At 38.5% G+C, this 19,813-nt stretch overlaps 2 protein-coding genes across 8 annotated transcripts; both read left to right on the forward strand.

Annotated features, from left to right (window-relative positions):
- The first annotated feature begins 2,458 nt into the window (after positions 1 to 2,458).
- LOC104356522 (fatty acid-binding protein, liver) lies at positions 2,459 to 5,329 on the forward strand. Its single transcript, XM_009964569.3, has 4 exons — positions 2,459 to 2,572; positions 3,606 to 3,778; positions 4,068 to 4,157; positions 5,222 to 5,329. The coding sequence occupies exons 1-4, from the start codon at positions 2,506 to 2,508 to the stop codon at positions 5,270 to 5,272; spliced, it is 381 nt and encodes a 126-aa protein (XP_009962871.1). The 5' UTR covers positions 2,459 to 2,505; the 3' UTR covers positions 5,273 to 5,329.
- Positions 5,330 to 8,607: 3,278 nt separating this feature from the next.
- Positions 8,608 to 19,784, forward strand: SRSF10 (serine and arginine rich splicing factor 10). Of its 7 annotated transcripts, XM_033003179.2 has the most exons (7): positions 8,609 to 8,942; positions 11,043 to 11,147; positions 12,901 to 13,004; positions 14,739 to 14,901; positions 15,138 to 15,191; positions 15,353 to 15,454; positions 18,556 to 19,784. In XM_033003179.2, exons 1-7 carry the CDS (start codon positions 8,878 to 8,880, stop codon positions 18,572 to 18,574), a joined length of 612 nt encoding a protein of 203 aa, XP_032859070.1. In that variant the 5' UTR covers positions 8,609 to 8,877; the 3' UTR covers positions 18,575 to 19,784. The 7 variants fall into 7 exon arrangements, with proteins under 7 accessions (XP_032859066.1, XP_032859067.1, XP_042649536.1 ...); XM_033003175.2 differs by having other exon boundaries at positions 8,608 to 8,942; positions 15,353 to 18,680; XM_033003176.2 differs by having other exon boundaries at positions 8,608 to 8,942; positions 15,141 to 15,191; positions 15,353 to 18,680.
- The last annotated feature ends 29 nt before the right edge of the window (positions 19,785 to 19,813 follow it).

Here is a 19,813-nt window from a genome sequence, read left to right on the forward strand (position 1 = left end):
TGTTAGATTACTCTGGATGTAGAAAAAGCTCTGGCCTCTCAACTGCTCTGAAGCCATAGCTACACCTCCAGCTTCTACCAGTAAAACTATGTCTGTGAGAGATAAAAAAGTGATTGTATTCCTAATACAGCCATCTAGTTAAACACATTTATTAAGTGAAACAACATCCTACCTTGCTTTACAAACTAGTATAAACTGTCCTCACAATAGGAGTATTTTTCCCAGTTATTTCAGGGACACTGCTGTTCCAGTATCAATGTAAATGACAACAGCAATCTTCTACAGGATTGCCCATCATTTGACCAAAGGCAGTTACATTTCAGACATTAGATTAAATCAAATATATATAATTTATATTATTAAAGTTCATATTAAAAAGTGAGAGCTGGAAGGAGGGGACACTATGGAAATAGGGGATGCCATTCAGAGGGACCTGGCAGGCTTACAGAGGTGGGCTTCTGTGAACCTCATGAAGTTCAAAAAGGTCAAGTGCAAGGTCCTGCCCATGGGTCAGGGCAATCCCAATCACAAATCCAGGCTGGGCAAGGAGTGGCTTGAGAGCAACCCTGTGGAAAAGGACCTGGGGATATTAGTGGATGGAAAACTGCCTGTGAGCCAGCACTGTGCGCTCGCAGCCCAGAAACCACCCGTGCCCTGGGCTGCAGCCAGAGCAGGGGGGGCAGCAGGGCCAGGGAGGGGATTCTCCCCCTCTGCTCCGCTCTGGGGAGACCCCCCTGCAGTGCTGGGGCCAGCTCGGGGGCCCCCAACAGCAGAAGGACACGGAGCTGCTCGAGCGGGGCCAGAGGAGTCCACAAAGATGCTCGGGGGGCTGGAGCAGCTCCCCTGGGAGGCCAGGCTGAGAGAGTTGGGGGGGTTCAGCCTGGAGAAGAGAAGGCTCCGGGGAGACCTTCAAGTGGCCTCCCAGGGCTTAAAGGGAGGACAGGAGAGGTGGGGAGGGACTCTGGGTCAGGGGGTCGGGATAGGACAAGGGGTGATGGTTTTAAACTGAAAGAGGGGAGATTTAGATTAGATCTGAGGAAGAAATTCTTCCCTGTGAGGGTGCTGGCCCAGGGTGCCCAGAGCAGCTGTGGCTGCCCCCTCCCTGGAAGGGTTCAAGGCCAGGTTGGACAGGGCTGGGAGCCCCCTGGGCTGGGGGAAGGGGACCCTGCCTGGGGCAGGGGGTGGGACTGGATGGGCTTTAAGATCTCTTCCAACCCAAACCATTCTGTGAGTCTATGACTCTATAATCTCCAGCGAATGAAGAAAAGCAGGCCCTTCTGATGGCATCATTATTCTATGGTAAAACAGATTAATCGTGCCCTCAAATAACTCCAATATAAATATGTACTTTTTAGAGCCGTGTGTTACACCCCACACATTAATACAGCCTTATTCATTATCAGTACCTCATCCTTGCAACTCAGGTATCATCATATGTAAATGTAATTAAAAAACTGGCTCTGTGTGTGAATTTTCTTTAAAATTACAGGCTAAAAGAAAAAGTTGTTAATTTCTAAGAAAAAGTTCATCATTGGTTTTCTATTTAAATATAAAAATTACTGACCGGTATGGAGTAATAAAAGTTAACTTAGAAAGGTCACCTACCCCTGGGATACAGGCTCTATTTGAATTAAGCAATATAATTGCAAGACACATAATCTAATGAAAGTCTTCCAAAATCAACAGTCATGCTTGCACAGACAGCAAGGAATATCACTCAATTGCTATAATGGGTGAGGAATTCTTGGTGCAATTGGTGAGAAGAGAAATAATACATCCTATTTACTTCTTTCATTTCACTCTCCAAGCAACATCCCATGTTTTATTTTACCTTTAATCTTCTGTGTATGCAGTGATTATTAAAAAAAAATAATAAATAAACTGAATTTAATACAGATTTAGATGCACATTACTGACATCTACTGGATAAAGTCATAACTGACTGTCCCACTCCAACAGGATTTTCCCTATCCTCAAGCAATTGGAGGCCCACAATTTTGAAAGAAATAGCTGTGGATTTTATTCCCACCATTTAAGGTTCAAGTGCTCATAGTAGAGAATATTGTGATAATTAGGAAGTTCCTGCTATAAGACAGTAATTGCCTCACAGCTATTGTAAATTATGCCATTTTATCTGAAGAATTCTGTCCAAATCACAGAACATGTATTAAACATAGAAGTTGTGAACAAAAAGAAAGCAAACTAATCTATGCAACACTTTACAACAATTATGATTAATTATCCAAGTGCAGTAACCCACAATAAACATAACATCCCAAACCAGCTGGTCAAGGTAAGACTTTGGACAAGGCAGAATGAACTAGAGGTTATGATCATTAAGAGCAAATAAATGATTAATAATTGCTACTTCACAGTTAATAATTAACCAGTCATCTCACAATTTGGACTGGCCCTTCCCTTTCCATAAATAGCATCTGAATGACCAGGGAGAGCCCTTGCTCTCCTGCTAGCATCACCACCCTAAACTGCATTATAATATCCATAATGGCATTCAATGGAACCTGGCAGGTCTATGCTCAAGAGAACTATGAAGCATTTCTAAAAGCTCTTGGTAAGTGTCTAGTTACTTTTGAAATAATTTGCTCAGATTGCATCACACACCTTTCGTGACATCTTTTATTACTGTATTTCTATGTTTATTTTCTTTTGTTTGTATGACAAACTACCCCCTGATAGGGAAATCTGTTATGTCTAATTTGGAAATGAAAAGAACATCATATAAATCAATGTAGAAAGGTTACAGATAACCCCCAAATCCCTATCTTAATATGAGTCCCTCATGAAAGAAAAGGTGTATCAGAAATCACCTTGTTTTAATTAACACATAACTTTACAAACACATGTAACGAGAAACAATTTGTCAATGATGTGTACAGATTTCTAATGTGCTATTAGTAGAGCAGGCACTTTCTATAGCACTAGTGATCAACATGTGATATAGCTGTTTAGTAATCTGTAAGGAATAGATTTGATGGTTATGACTTAGTAGGTGCCTACATTAATAAAAATGCACTCAACCTCTTGACAGTCTTGACAAAACATTCACACTGGGGCTTTAAAGAGTATGTAAAAGATATTCAGTAGAATAAAACTCATTTACAGTTGAAAGCCTAGTCTGACAGTACGACATCTGACCCAATCTTTCTATTGTTAAAGATGATACTCTCAAATCATGTTAGAGACACCCTGATAAGATAGTTTGAGGCTACTTGGGCTGCTGCAGCTCTGACTAGACAGACAACCCCCACCTCCAACCTCCCTGGGAAGAGGTGAGGGAGACAAAACAGAACACATATGGTTTTTGTCATGGAGAAATGTCATCACATGGCAAGCCGTTACTGAAAGAAACTACACATTCTGACACGAGATTAATGAATATAATATCAAAATCTATACAGACTAGGTGAAATGGAACAATATGCCCATAGAGAAGTGAGAAAATCAAAACAGAATTTTGCATATCTGGATATGCCTTTCTATTATTGGTTCATATCTTTTGCACCTTTATCAAAGAAAAGAATTTGCTATTTCATATCAACATACTACTTCATAACAGGAAAAGTCCTTTTTTGCCTTTTTTACAGCATTGCCAGATGACATTATCAAAGTTGCCAAAGATATTAAGCCAATTGTTGAAATACAACAAAAAGGAGATGACTTTGTTGTGACATCAAAAACACCCAAGCAATCTGTAACTAACTCGTTTACACTTGGAAAAGAGGCTGATATTACTACTATGAATGGCAACAAACTAAAGGTAATATATTTCAGGGATGGGTGCATCTCTTTATTGATCCTTATACTTCAGTTTCTGTGGACGAGTGAAACTTGTTTGTACCATTTCCATTAGCATGCACTTCTAACATGTCAACAAACAGAAATGTATCTTCTAAAACTCCTATTAAAATGCTGTGGTCTCCAGTTTACTTTAGCAGATGTGATTATGAAACATCAGTATAATTTATTTTGCATTTATGTAGTCCTCTACTTATTCTAATTGAATTCCAAAATCTAAAATTTTTTATAACTCAAATCTGCTTCAACAGTGTACCGTGAACATGGTAAATGGGAAGCTTGTGTGCAAATCAGAAAAATTCTCTCATGAGCAAGAAATTAAAGGAAGTGAAATGGTGGAGGTAAGTGTTAGAAAATAATGGCATATTAAGAAAAGTGCTTAAGGAAAAAAATGTTCTATGTTGATTAGTCCTTAGTGTAGACTCAATACCTTAAACAAATCATGGCCCCAAAATTACTACATTACTTGCAGAATTCCTTACAGCTTAAATCTGCAGATACGGAATTTCAGTATTTCAAACTAACCAGTTAGTGGAAAATACTATTAGTATCTGTTATTATTCCTGTTTCTTATTAAAACCAACTGCCTTAGATGACTCTCATTTAAACATTGCTCATATATTTAATGCACCCTGCTCAACAAATCTTTTTATTAATTACTACCCTGGGACCAACTCTAGGCACCGAAGTGCGAAGGGCTTTAGCTGCCGAGAATGTTGCAGAAAGACTCCTTATAAATTTCTCTAGATTACGATAGCAGTGTTTCCACCCTTAGCTTTATGCACAGCAATAAATCTGAAAAGAAAGTAAAGGCTGAGTCAAACTGGAAAAGTTACAATAAACTCATTCCACCTACAATTCTTCCAAGTGTTTTAGTTCTAAATAGGTAGGTACTGACAAAGAGCTTTTCTCTATAGACTTAAGCTCAGGCTCCTAATAAATGTCCGCTTGGGTAAAGACTACTACAAGAATGACAGCTAACTACACAAAAGTTATATAGTTTGGATATGCAATTTCCTAAGATCATTTTGAGTACCTCAAACTACTTTTTTAACATTATGGAAGCAAAATACCAGATAAAAGAACCCATTACCATTTGATAGTGGATTTCTATTACAGGAAACATATCTTTCTGGTAGTGTCTATGATACCTCTTATAACAGTGATAAAATGTAGTCGATGATGGCATTTATATTTAGATTTTCTATCTTCAGAACTGGTTCTGTGAAAAATATACTTTGGTATTAATGTTATAGAGATATTTACAGGCAGGTACTATACACGTGTTTTCTTGCGGAACAATATAGATTTATACATGAATCACAGAAACTTCTAACTACTTAACTATAAACAGATTTCCTAAAGTCTAAATGAAAACCAAGTTATGCATATTTGCCTTCTACAGACCATGACCGTCGGTGGAGTAACACTCGTCAGAAGAAGCAAGAGAGTTTAAAGCAGCTCACCTTCTTTGTGATATCCTTACAAACCTAAAATAAAGTGCAGTTTCCACAAGGTGTGATAGTTGTTATCTGAAAAAAAACCAGTACAGAGAATAATTATGATTCCTACTCTCCTTTATACATACATCACTTTCCATTATTATAAGACTCTTTTCCCTGAGTACACTTACAGGTCCCTTCTATACTCAAAGTGACAGACAGAAGCCTGCCTCCCACACAAGCAAACTTGGACATTAACTGGAACATTATGATTTAGCATAATAATCCTTGGGAGCGGATAAAAGTTGAAAGAAATGCTTCTTGATTTCTTACATACTCAGTGAACATACTCAGCTTCAGTTCCTTTGTCTAACAAAGTTTAGTCTTCTGCTAAAACCCTTTCTCTACAATCTAGCCAGCAAAGAACAATTAGACATTTGTTTAGCTGTTCTGTACCATGAGTCTGTAACAGGAATAGAAACAGTAATATTTTAAAAGCTATAAAGTATTTAACAGTCATAAACAAAGTAATAATAGGAATGACTGCTCTTAAACTGAAGTACACAAGAGCACAATGAAACAAAAATGAGGCACTACAAGAGCAAAGGGAATGAAACATTCTTCCAATTTGCAACCTACTCCCAGTATCTGCTTGTCACAGGTCAAGTTTATGAGGCTCAAGTAAACTAGACTGTTTATGTTCATATTATGTGTATCTACTGAAGTGTTAAATGGACAGGACCTATGGCTATAACCATTTCTCTGTTTACGGCTGATTAGATTCTACTACATTTGCAGTCCTGTTTCATACTTATATAAGACACTGCAGGCTTGTTAGAACTGGTCTTGGGTGTAAGACTTCCATGAAAAAAGTTGCTGGGCTAATTATGTCATTTAAAATCCTCATGGGGACATTTTACTCCAATTAAGAGTGCTGAGTCTACATCTTCCTATGCTAGGAAAAGAGTGGGGAGGTTGTGTTTTAGTTAATAACACTTGCAAGGTGATATAAACAACCTGCAAAGTGTATTATTCTGGGGTAAGGGTGTCCTCTTGGAGAGTTCTACTTGCATAACAATGCAAGTATCATGTCCACTTTGCTTCCCAGGAAGTTCTAATCTTAAGTACACTTTTGCAGACTAAATTAAATTCCATGTGAGTTACACATAAATAAGATCAACAGAACAGAAATCAAGACACTGGTAAAACTCAGGGAGAACGCTGCTTTAAAGCACTGGTACTGCAAAAAGCCATATAAGAGCTTGAAACTCTTCTGTTTGGAAGTTGCTGGGTAACTGCTGCTAACTACACAATGAAACACCACAAAACAGAGCACAGTTTTCCAACAGTAAATTTGCAGAACGCTGCAAGTCTTCAATGACCAAATGCTGTATCAGTAAATTGTAGTATACAAAACAGGAGACACTTCAGGTTTATTTCTAAACTAACCCAGAAATCGTTCATTACTCTGAACACTACTCTTTTAAAACCTGTTACAAAACAACAATTACTTGCTTTGATACATTATGACATAAAATGGGAATAATGTTAAAGCAAAATGCATATATATTTGTTTGCTTTTAGAAGAAACATGAAGGTCTTATTTTGGTTCAATAATGACTCCAATATTCCCAGCCCACTTGACATCATCTACCTTGCAAACTTGCTTCTTCCCTATTCAACCCCTTATCAAAGTTCAACAATACATGACAACTGGCATATAAACATGGTTTAAGTTACAGATTGTAGATACCACATACTAAAAACACACTAATCCTATACAGAACTTAAACTGATGCTAAACCATTTTAATTTTAAAGCACAAAAAATTCTTAATACTTCACCTTACTTACTTCACAATTGCAGTGATTTGTATTTCCAACAACTGTGCCAATCTTTTCGATCAAATGACAATATTCTTCTGCCACGGGACATCTCAGTTTTAGGTGAAACATTCAGTACAGTTCACTATATGAAGCAGTCAAAACCTGAAAGATTTTGATCAGATTGCAAACCTTGCCCCATTACCCAAAGTAACTGATCATTTCCGGATGACAAACTCTTACGGATATGGATGGCAGCACCAGATTCACTCTTCCACAAAATCAAGTGAATTTTTCTGCAAAGGACTTCGTGAGAATATTTATAATCTTACTTGGATCTTGTTCAAGACTGCTCATTTCCAATTTGAAATGCTCTGAAAGGGTATTCCTGGCAGCAAGTATTTCTATCCATCACCAGTGGTGATTCCATTGTTTTTCAGAATGTCTACAGAAGGAATTTTTCCTCCTGTCATGCACTCCCACCATTATTTCAGTCTCTAATGTGCTTTCTTGGCTTGATTTTCGTGTTCATGACTTGTGTAAGCAGTTCTGTAACAAACTCAACCTGATGCTAGCATACTTCATACAGAATGTTAATTGTAAATATTAAATGCAGAAAACATTGTCAGAGACCCCCCCATCTCTTTTCTGCAGAGTCCTGAACACAGAACACTGAGTATATAACCACCATCATTTTCTTTTTTTTTTTGGAAGAACATCACATATAGTTTACATATATCTTGTATCACTGATGGAACTTCATCTGTCATTCAAAGCCTGTAGAAATCTCAGGCAATTCTGAGTGTGAGATTGTCAGGATATGAACAGCAGTGTCAACCCACCAGAGTTTTCATTCATATTCAGCCATTAAAAAAAAAAAAAAAAAAGGAAAATCCACTGGAGACAGACATCAGGATTGCATCAACTTGTCCTCTCCCATCTGCAGTTCGCTGAAAATTCCTCACACCGGCAAAGATGCGGACACACTGCTTTACTGAACCCTTCATCAAATCACCATTCACTGTTCATTCACAGATCTGCCAGTTATCTGCCTATATACCTGCTACTGAGTCATATATTAAGGTGTTAAATAATCTCTTTAACCACCTACTTTATCATTCCCATCACACAAATGGCACCAGTAATAAAGGGATGGCCCTCTACAAACAGCACTGTTCTACAACTGTCTGATGAAGACTCCTGGGACGCAACAACGCTGTCGGTGACGGTGCCGCAGAACAGTCATCCCTCGAGCCACGGGAAAAGGCCTCACGCAGCGAGCCCTACAGCCTCAACCCGGCTCTGCGGCAGCCGGTTGTGCTACCCAGGAACGACCCGTGGCGCCGAGCGGTGACTGCGTGTGGCAGGCGCCAACGCCCTCCCCTCACGGCGGGCAGCCACCCTCCATATTGCCCGCGCGCCCCTCCCTGTTTCGGCGGGAAACGCGCGCGGCCGTCGGGGCGGCGCAGGGCGCATGCGCCGGAAAGCGCTTCCCGCTCGGGCCGTGCGGCGGAGCCCGGGGCGCATGCGCAGTGAGGGCAGGGCCGGTTTTGGCGCCGGTGGCCTCCTTCCCCCCCTACCACCCGCCTTTCTCCGCTGTGTTTTCCCTCCTCGCGCGGAGCTCTCGCCGGAAGCCCCGCGGGAAGTCTCGCGAGAGGCGGCGGGCGGGCGGGCGGCGGCGCTGCGTGCAGCTCCGAGGGTCGCCTCAGCCGCTCGGCTCCCCGCAGCGCCCGGGCCCGGCCGCTCGCTCGCTCCCTTCCCCCGCGCTTCCCTCCCCTCCCCGCCCTGCTGCCGCCATGTCCCGCTACCTGCGCCCCCCCAACACCTCGCTCTTCGTGCGGAACGTGGCCGACGACACCCGGTGAGTGGGGGCGGGCGCCAGTGGGGCGCGGGGGCTGCGCAGGCTTTGGCGGGCTCGCTAGGCCGCGCGGGCGGCTGCGGCCGGAGGGGCGCGGGGAGGGGAGAGGCCGCCCTGCGCCTTCTTCGGCTTCACCTTTCTCCCTGCCTTGCCTTCCGCGCCCTTCTCCATTTTCCTCTCCTTCCTCGTGATGCTGCTCTATTTCTCCTCTCCGCGAGGATCGGTTTCAAAACAACGTGCAGAAAGAACAAAGCTGGGCCGGAAGAAAGTGAAACTCTCGTACCCGCGTTCGAGTTTGTCCAGCGGGAGATCGAGGCGGGATTTGCATTCCTGTTTGAGGGGTAGCCGCCTGTGCCCTTTAGCGATGCTCTGCAGCCGCTGGAGTTTTGAATACTCTTCTGAAATACAGCGATTGTTACTAGAAGGGAGAAAGCAGCGCGTTTGCTGTGGGTGTCCCCCAAATTCATGGCGTAGTTGGTTCCGTTAGTATGGTAATTGTTGCCATTTCAGATGGAATGTTACTGCATTAATTGTTGTGTACCGTGTGCTCTTAGGACGCTCAGTATAGAGTGGGGAGGGAAACAATGCTTTTTCTCCGCAATGTATTGTGGCAAGATTCCATAAGGACTAAATATGTGCAGCAACTTAGTGAAATAACTTTTCACAGGGAATTAAAAGTATATATTGCACAGGTTCTTATTTATTGCTTAGATATTTTTAGTAAACCGCTAGATTTCTCCATTTCTGTTTTGAAGTTTATCATGTCCCTTTTGTGTTTGTTGCTAGCTGTGAAACGTTTATAGAGTATATTAGTATGGAATGCATATGCGAGTTAGAGTACTCTTACATTGTTAATTATTGTAGAATTTATCTGGAAGTCCCAGTAAGGTCTAGTTGTATAAAATGCAAGTGTGAGTTTTCAAGCTTGCTGCCTGGGCAGCTTGAACCAAAGTTTTTCAGTAAATAACAGAGTAGCGTGGGCAGGATAGAATTGTATGAATTAAGAATGTTATTGTGATGAAAATCATAAATAGCTTAAAAATTTTAAATTTTGGGGGTTTTTGCATTAATCTTCTATTCTCTCTCCAGTAGATTATTTTACTGTAAGAACAGTCAAGGAGGACTGTTACTTCCAAACTTTTTAAAACAATGTGGATCCTATTGAGGCTTTCACCATAAGCTTGTGATTAGATGGTACATTCTTCTTAGAGATGGTTTCATTGTGAGGTCTTGATGTTGGTTGTAGTAGTTACCTTCTGCTGTCATTGACTATATGCACTGTAGATTCTTTCTCAGCTGGTGAGAAAGAGAAATGAATAGTAGTAACTTTAATACCACATAAATATGGTATTACATACATCTTTCTCATACAGCTTTTTGTCCTTAAATGACACAAAGATACATGTAAAGAAGGTGATGTGATTAAGAAACCTCCCTGATGAGGAGACAGTAGTTGTTCCAAGTATACTTACAGATGTGTTGAACAGTTCTGTGTTCGGCTCTCTAAAGCCAACTCTTTGGAAAAGCTACCCTAAGGTCATGAGTGGCTGCTCACTCAGGTTTTGTTCTATTTGATGTGGTTGTAAGTATTGATTATTCTATGGAAATGAGTTTGTGTGACTGGTTTCTTCTCATACAGTTTGTTTAGATCTTACAGTTGATGTTTGAATGTTGCAAAATGATTACCAATAGTTATTTGAGGCACTTGAATAACAATAATTCTTAGATGCTTCTTTTCACTTTCTGCCAATCTTTGCTAGTACATCCTCCATTGAACTGAATAATATGTGGCACTTCTTAGTTTACATTTCTGTGGAAGAGTTATGCTGAATACTGATTTCAGAATGCTGGGCTATATCTTAAGTGTCCTGAGTCTTGAGTGTTTCAGAAAAGCCTAATGTGTTACTTAACAATGAACTGCTCAAACACCTTTTTTCCCCAAAAAATGTTTTGCTACATTCATCCTCTATCACAGTTGCTTCCCCAAAAATGGGTGGTCATGTTGATTGTAGATTTTTAAATTAAAAATAATAATAATAATTTTGATATTTTGTGACACTTTAAATAGTGAAAAAAACATATAAGATATTTGTGATATTCTAGGTCTGAAGACTTGCGCCGTGAATTTGGTCGTTATGGGCCTATAGTTGATGTATACGTTCCACTTGACTTCTACACTCGTCGTCCCAGAGGATTTGCTTATGTTCAATATCCTTTCTTCAGATGGCTGATTAGTGAGGGGTGTTGAAGTTTGAAATTCAAGTTTGTGTAAGAGGTAACAAATCTAAATGAAAAAGCAGTTTACTTTTGTGTTGTATCTAATAAGTGTCTTACTTATATTGTGGTGTTTCATTATTTTTGAAGATTAACTTATCTAAATTGTTTTTTGCCTTTTTACAAAACTTAAATCAAGTCCAGTAATATAAAAGCTTGCTTATGTCACTGAAATTAATACTATATGATTTAAATGAAAACTTATCACTGACTCAAAATTGTCTAGCACGTTTTTATTATCACTGGTATGTAAGTAAACTTGTGCTTAGCAAACTGTGGCTGGTATTCATTGTTAATTTAACGAATGGAAACTGGAATCACTTGATCAAAATCAGATTGTATAAAAAATGAGGTGAACTTCTCTCTTTAATATTGTCCCCTAATTTACTGTCCTCTGTTGTTGCCTCAGAATGTAAAGCTGTACAGTAATGGCGACCCCAAAGAGAAAGCATGAAAGAACCTTTAGAGTAGAGTTCAACAATTAAGGCAAGTAGACAAGCCAAAGACCTCTTAAGGATCAGGCTTGAAGAGAAGGGAGAGTTTGGGAAAAGAAAAAATAAAGAAAAGCTGGAAGAAGGACAAGCCATAATGGGAGACAAAGCTTCGCTTTATCTACAAAAGGGGGAAAAGGTTGTTTTTCAAAGTAAAAGATAAAGCCATCTGTCATTTTTGGCCAAGCATCTCATGACAAGTCCTTCTGACAAGCACTTAAAGAGTTAAAGGTCAAGATGAAGTTGAATGGTGGCCAAGATTAAAGGAGTCATACCTGATGTATCCTACAGAATAACAGTTTTTCTTCTGTTTGTCATGTAAGCAGTAATTTGATGAATGATTCTGGTTTAGTCCATTGACAAAACCTGTAATATTTCTCTTGTGAGTGCTACTGTAACTGTGGTCTTGAATGAAAGTGCATTCGTTCTTGGTTTGTCAAGATAAATACCTACAATGTGGTAGTTTATTTTCTGCGTAGATGATGCTGTTGGTGAACTGAGTTGCTGCAAGGAGAAAGGCAATTTGTTCTTTCAGGTCATAGAGCTGGAAGAAGGTGTGTGAATTACAATAGTGGTCAATCTCGTGGATTAAAATCAGTGATACCTGTTACTGAGCAGCTGACCTGACTGATGGTGTAGGGGGCTTAGTGTATGCTTTTTTTCTCAGACTGTTGAAGGTCTGTATACATGTCCATGGCATTACATAATTTAAACTTAAAATCAGTTGGTGGAAAAAAATGAAAGCTATATCCCAATTCTGAAATAGACAGACATGTTAATTTTTACTGTTGGTATGCTTAACACAATTTTAGAACTAGGGTTTAATTTTAGTAAAGTCAATGTAGTGGAGAGAACTGAATGACCATTAACAAATATATTTGGAAAAGGATACTGTTTTTTTTTCCATGCATTAGTACAAGTGGGAGAAGAAAAAAGTTGAGTATCACATAGCAAATGCTTGCTGATGGATAAGTTCATGGTCATATTATGATATTTTAATTTATTATAGGAGTTCTCAAATAGCTGGTGGTTAATTTAAAAAAAATAAATTCACTAGTGTGTACTGTAGTATGACAGAAAGAACTTTAAAACAACCCCAAAAACCCCTGTAAAATTAGGAAATAATTGATTTTTTTAAATTTTACATTCCAAATCTGTAAACTACTAAAATTCTCAAGTACCTTAACACTCACCACATTTGAAGATGTCCGTGATGCAGAAGATGCTCTCCATAATTTGGATCGAAAGTGGATTTGTGGTCGGCAAATAGAAATCCAGTTTGCACAGGGGGATCGGAAGAGTAAGTTCCTTGTGTGTATTTCATCAGACTGTGATTTTAGCCATAATGTTTAGTGCTAGGCAACATATATGTTATTAATTGTTGTGATATGTTCCTCCTTGTATATAAAGAGGATGTGGATGTTTTGCTTTTCATCCAGTAACTATTACTTACTCATTTTAATTAAAAACAGATAACTAAACACAACGGTCACTTGCCATAATCTGATTTTTGCTGCTAGCTGAGAATTCTTAAGAGCTCTCTGTGCAGCTCTGTGTTTCTGCAAAGAAAGCTTGACTGTTGAAAATTATCCCTGTCAAAGTTAGTAGCCCAGTTTTAATGTCTTGCAATGTTTATATTGTGTTGAAGTGTGTCAGTGATCCTGTGTTGACATTTCCCAGTGCAGTTCAATTTCCAGGATTGAGGTAATGTCTTCGTTTTCATCTGGCTTCAGGATAAAAGTAGATTTCAAGGTATCTCAATTCAACATGGAACAGAAGTCTCCTTTTCTGGACAGATAATTATAAAGAGAACTTATGTATTTGAGATCTGTTATTCGTATACATATTACTAATACATAGATATAGATATTATATAAAAATAAAACATGCTGTTGGTAAACGTAACACATACTTGCTGATTTAAACCAGGACTACAATATTCATGCACAGCTTGGGAATAAAAGCACTTAAAGGTCTTTCAGTTAAAGCTATCAGAGAAACAACCTAATGGTCCAAGTTTCCCTCAAATGCACACAATCAGCTTTTATTGAAGTCAATGGGAATTACATGCTCTGAAGGACAGATTTCTGTGCTGTATAGAAACACTGGGATTTCTAACTAAAATTAACTAAGTCTACCTTAATGTGTTATAAACAGAGGCACTTATAAAGATCGTAGCCCTTCAGTACAGGTAGTGTTCATTACAGCATTTTATGTTTAAAATACTTTGAGCATGGTCTTTGGGTTGAATGAAGGTGGGATTTAATACAAAGAAAAGAGAGCTGTGCTGTTTAGAGAAAATACAACAGAAGACTAAGTTCATTTTTCTTAATTATTTAGTAACTTCAGCTACAGAGTGAGTATGCATTGCTGTACTGGTGAGGGGTGCTTTTAGAATCAAACTTCTCTTTGTGTGGCATTTGTTGATGCTTCTGCATAAGTTGTCTTTTGATCATTAAAGAAGACTGTGGATCAGGTGTAATGCGTGGTGCTCTGTAGTCAAGAAAATGGATGTTTAATTATCTCCCTGTTAGCTTTTACTTTTTTGGGTAAACTCATGAATGCTCGAATGTTTGTCATGGGTTTAGCCTGTTATACCACTTCCCAGGTGCCCTGAAATCACCTTAGCCAGTTCTGTGTTCTGGTTTTCTGGAGCATTAGCCCTTTCTTACTGGTTTTTCTGTGTTTGGGGTTGGTTTGTTCTGGTTTGGGGGGGGGGGCAGGTAGGGGTTGGGGGTGGGTGGGTTGTGTGTGTGTTTTGGGTTTTTTTGTTTATTTGTGTTAGATTTATAATGCCCACAAGGCTACATTAATTTTTGTCCAGTGGTTAAAGCAGCAAAAAGCAAAGGGCATATGGCATGTCTCGTCTGTCCTTTTCATAAACAGCTCTGCTAGACTAATGACTTAGGCTTTCTGCTAAGTACCAAATATGTGGATTAGGAATGTCACTAAAGGGGAAGTAGGGCTTTTTTAAAAAAAAAAAAAAAACCAAAAAAAAAACCCAAAAGTTAAATATTGCTTTTTTTTTTTACAGCACCAAATCAAATGAAAGCCAAGGAAGGGAGAAACCTATACAGTTCTTCTCGTTATGATGACTATGACAGATATAGGCGATCTAGAAGTCGGAGTTACGAAAGGAGACGGTCTAGAAGTCGTTCTTTTGATTACAGCTATAGAAGATCGTATAGTCCCAGAAAGTAAGTATAGTGTGTGTTTGGCTTCAACTGCACAGCAGTCTATTGTGGTAGTAACTTGTGGGAGTTCTATAACTTGCATGCTACATCAAATCAGAAATACTGACTGAAATGATTCTCAGCTTCATTGAAGAATAATTAAAAGCAAATGCACAGCTTGAAAAAAAAAAATGTATTAAGCATTTGTATACATACATAGGTATTTGTCACTGTTTACTTTTTCTGATGTACCTTTTTAGCAGTAGACCTACTGGAAGACCTCGTCGTAGCAGAAGCCATTCGGACAATGATAGGTAAAATACTTTTTACATCCTTTAAATTGAAAACTAGATCACTGTATTCCTTTAACTATAGGTTTTAAAAAAAAAAGTTTCTCCTGCAAAAAACGGTAAACAATTTTTAATGTAATAGTGTTTTTACATTCAAATCTCCTCTCTCCCCTTTATTCTGATAGGTTCAAACACCGCAATCGATCTTTTTCAAGATCTAAGTCCAATTCAAGATCACGATCCAAGTCACAGCCCAAGAAAGAAATGAAGGCTAAATCACGGTCTAGGTCTGCATCTCACACCAAATCTAGAGGCACCTCTAAAACAGATTCTAAAACACACTATAAGTCCAGCTCAAGATATGAAAAGGAGTCGAGAAAAAAAGAACCAGCTAGATCCAAATCACAGTCAAGATCACATTCTAGATCTAGGTCAAAATCCAGATCAAGGTCATGGACTAGTCCCAAGTCCAGTGGCCACTAACAGTGTATCCATGTTGGTTTTAGGCATGTAAGATTCATTTACACACAGTTCAGTTTACTTAAATTATCAGGAATATGATGTTGCAACAGTGCTAAAAAATATTTTCTTTGTCAGTTTTACCTGTAGCCGACAATGGTTAAAATTAAAACAGTGTTGAGAAGCCACTGAGAGAGAGAGAGAGAGAGAGAGAGAATGTCCACTTGGTTAAATGTCATGGGCAGCTACTGATTTGGTTGTGGTGTCTCTATGTATATTTTTGTAAAGATTTGCATTTTTAATGCTTAGATATTGGTGATGACTTGATTGATCGTAACTTGCAACATTGTCCTATTAAAAATGTCATACCCATAGAGGAATTGGTACCAGTTTGTGCTGAACAGTTAAACCAACTGTTTAACTTGTTCCGTAATGCTAAACTTTGTGATAAAACAGAAAACTGGACAGCTGTAGTGCAACACTGACTGCTGTGAAATGCAGACTGGCAATTTTGTTTCCATTGTTCAAAGGCAGGTTTCTGTGTTTTCCGTGCCCACTGACACAAGTAGGTTGATAAATGGAGCTCTATGGAGAGATATTTTTGAGATTTCTCTTTAACCCTGCCATCTGGAGAGATGGTACTAACCTTGCATGTTCTACATGGGGAGAGAGTTGGTCTTGGAAGCTCAGAGATTGTGCAGTGTTGTGACTTGTCAGGATAGAGGCTTCAGTGCTTTTTACCTGGCTGCTAGTACTAAATACGTGAGGGGAGAAAAAAACGTGGAAATGGAAAATTAAATTCAGATTTCAGCAGATGGCAGAGCAACTAAATATTAGGTTGTGTGTACATTTTATGCAGTTTTTGTATCTATTCTAAATTTTAGTGAGCAGTTAACCTTAAAATTGCTTAGTTTTCCTGCTGTTAGATACAAGTAGATTGTTTCAAGTTGTGTGTGTACAGTATATAAGAACTAAACTTTTATGCCAATGACTCCTGTGGTTAGTTGGTGTATTCATAGGTATAAAACTGTAGCCATCTCTCTTCCTGAGTAACAAGGCTTGCTTTTTACACGTCAAAAAGTACTTGGTCAAGCAAGTCTGAATCACTTCTTCCTCAGAATGGATAGTGGCTTGGTTACAAGATTTCATTTTACTTAAGAGCAAATGTTTGAAGTTGGATATGAACAAGAGCTGCATCTCTAGCTATTTAGTTTATCACTAATACAGTATATTTAGTAAATAAATTGAATGTGAAAAATAACAAAACCAGTGTGTAATCATACCAGTATTTCTCTAGAAGGCAAGATACTTTGTTATGAAAATGGCTTTTGGCATTGTATTTTCTATTTACATTCAAAAGCCAGCATCAGACACCTAGTGTTCCTCGCTGTCTTATGTAGTAGCATATAAAGACATTGATTTCAAAAAGTTCCTTTTTAGAGAAATGTCTTAGGTTTTGGTTTTTGTGTTTTCAGCAGGGCCTTTAAAGAAATGCAGATGTTTCTTAAATATTGGCAGTGGAACGTGCTTAGGGGGTTGATCCTAGAATCTTTGTACATTTGATAGTATTTCTAACTTTTTCTTTACTGTTTGCAGTTAATGTTCATGTTCTGCTATGCAATCATTTATATGCACGTTCCTTTAATTTTGTAGACTTTCCTGGATGTATAGTTTAAAAACAGCAAAAAGTCTATTTAAAACTGTAGCAGTAGCTTGCAGCTCTAGCAGAGGAAAGTTGTGGGATTAAACTTTGTATTTCCTTTCTTATAGAGGCTTCTAAAAAGGTATTTTTATATGTTCTTTTTAACAAATATTGTGTACTACCTTTAAAACATCAATGTTTTGATCAAAATAACTACAGACCCAGCTTATTTTCTGCTTGCTGTAAATTTAGCAAACATGCTGTAATAAAAAAAATGAAGGAAATACTGATCCACTGGAATTATTGTAGCTTTAGAATTTGACTCCAGAGCATGGTTAGGAATGCAGCTATGCATCCCTTATGGAGTAAAATCCTTACTATGGTATTTCAGTAAAGTCAGGATTTTATCATTTAATGTCTGAACAAATATCATTTCACATTTTTAAGGGGTACTAGACTAAATAAGTATGATAAGCATGTGTTTTAGACTAATATATTGAAATTTATTTGCCATTAACTTTCATTGTTGCTGGGTGGACTGCCCTATGGTTGTAATTCAGATATTACTAGCCAGGTTATGAACTACTTAAAATCAACAATTGAAGATTCATATAGAAACAAATTTCTAGTATCACCATACCACCTTATATTTGCCATATCAAAAATTGCACCAGCAGTGGTTCTCTAGGTGGTAAAACTTTGCCGATGACGTTCAGAAATCGAGCTGCCTCCTGGCACTTGTGGTATATACAACTGGTGGTTCTTAATGCCACTGAAGGAGAACAACTCTGAAAAGCACTTAATAGTGGTGATAAAATCCACTCTTACACTTCGTATGTTGAGCTGTGATTACCCTGTAGCTTTCTGCTTGTAACGACAGAAAAAAAACACCCCTTTTTAGCCTTCTTAAATTAATGTAGTCTTCATGACTCAAATCCTGCTTAGAAGTGGTCCACCTGCCTGTGTCATGGGAAAGTGTGGTTTTGGTTTTGTTGGCAACCTGTGAGGGATTGCTGTAATTAATATTCTCATTAGTCCAGCCCAAATTACAGCTGGATCGGTGGGGAGGAGGGTGGAAAACGTCTTTGTGTCCAGGCTGAGGTTCTAATTTGAGACTGCAGAGTAACAGTAACGATACCTTAACTTTTGTCAGCATGTCCTTATATTGTGTGCCTCAACATTGATGTATAGCAGAGTTTAAATTTTTTTTTTTGTTTTGAAAATCCAATTCATTGCAAGTATAATGTAGTATCTGACAGTTCTGATGGTTCTTTCTTTCTCTCCCAGAGGTAGGACTAAACTTTGACTTGACTTGTGTATATGAACAAGCCAGAAAAGCCGAACACAAACCCACGATGTTTCAAGAGTGCATGAATAAAGATGTTGTCCTAGTTCTTGCTCCCATGGAAAAATTGTGAAGAAGCTGTTCTGTGGGCCTTTCAGTTGGGGACGAGTTAGCAGGATGTGGCCAAAAAAGGGCAGGGAATGTTTACGCATTCATGCAAGTCAAGCCACAGCCCATCTAGATAACATCTCCCTTCCTTGATGCAGGTATCCTAGTCCTGCTCTAAAAAAAGCAGTAGCCTGTCTTGTGCAAGCTACCTGCAGGTTATGCACAGCTGGAATGCAAGAACATACGCAGGCTGCAAAAGATCATGTATAGGCATCTTTCTTTTGGAGTCTCAAGAACGGTGGGAATTATGTTTTTCTGTGGTAAACTAGATTTTTGTCATTCCTGCAAAATTTGTAGAATTGAAGTAGTATGTAAAAATTCTGCTGAAAGTAATGGCTGTGCTCCAAAATATCTGCAGCGTATTGATTTATCTCAGCAGTAATAGAAGGCTCTATTGGAACTTCTTTTTCATCAAAAGTCCATGCACCCAACTGATAATTCAAAATCTTAAATTTAGTGGTTAAGTAGCTGGGTGTTTAAATTAGGGACTATAATAGACTGGTCTCTGAAAGCTGAATGTTATCCTTTCTATGTCTTTTAAAGATGTTTAAATGTACAGTATAATGGCTTTATTCAAAGTGGAAATTTTCAATTTAAATGTTATTTTGAGCTCTCTTCTTGGAAAGAGTGCTGCTTTTTTTTTTTTCTTACTGTTTAGTCTGGGGTAACAGCTTGAAATATGCTCAGAGAAGGGCAATTGGATTGATACACATCGCAGCACTGCTACTTGATTTTTTTGGCAGGGATGTTGCAGATTAACATTTTGAAGTACAAAGGGATAAATTTACACATTTTTAGGACCTAATCACCCATTAATAATTGCTGGTTTTCTCCATTTATCTTGTAACCTGCTTAAAAAGTTTGTAGTCCATTGCTATATTTGTCTAAAGATGCTCTTACTGATGAGATTATTATAGGAAGGGAAGACTATGTACCCTGTAGTGTGTTTGATCAAAAGATGCTAATGTTTTATTCATACACATCCTTTCTTCTTGAGTTTTGTGTTCCATCTGTGCAAATAACCCTGTGAATTGGGAATAAAATGTACAAGTTTTGACTATAACTTGAGAGCACCTTCTGACTTAATTAATA

Source organism: Tyto alba, unplaced genomic scaffold (assembly GCF_018691265.1).
Source record: "Tyto alba isolate M040663 unplaced genomic scaffold, T.alba_DEE_v4.0 Super-Scaffold_20, whole genome shotgun sequence".
NCBI classification, from domain to species: domain Eukaryota; kingdom Metazoa; phylum Chordata; class Aves; order Strigiformes; family Tytonidae; genus Tyto; species Tyto alba.

What these genes read in the sequence shown, in the direction of transcription:
- SRSF10 (XM_033003175.2), top strand. Translation starts at nt 8,878, where the DNA reads ATGTCCCGCTACCTGCGCCCCCCCAACACCTCGCTCTTCGTGCGGAAC. An exon ending in AACGTGGCCGACGACACCCG is followed by an intron (nt 8,943 to 11,042) that starts GTGAGTGGGGGC and finishes GTGATATTCTAG; the next exon opens with GTCTGAAGACTTGCGCCGTG. An exon ending in AGATCGTATAGTCCCAGAAA is followed by an intron (nt 14,902 to 15,137) that starts GTAAGTATAGTG and finishes GTACCTTTTTAG; the next exon opens with CAGTAGACCTACTGGAAGAC.
- LOC104356522 (XM_009964569.3), top strand. Translation starts at nt 2,506, where the DNA reads ATGGCATTCAATGGAACCTGGCAGGTCTATGCTCAAGAGAACTATGAA. An exon ending in AGCATTTCTAAAAGCTCTTG is followed by an intron (nt 2,573 to 3,605) that starts GTAAGTGTCTAG and finishes CCTTTTTTACAG; the next exon opens with CATTGCCAGATGACATTATC. An exon ending in TGAATGGCAACAAACTAAAG is followed by an intron (nt 3,779 to 4,067) that starts GTAATATATTTC and finishes CTGCTTCAACAG; the next exon opens with TGTACCGTGAACATGGTAAA.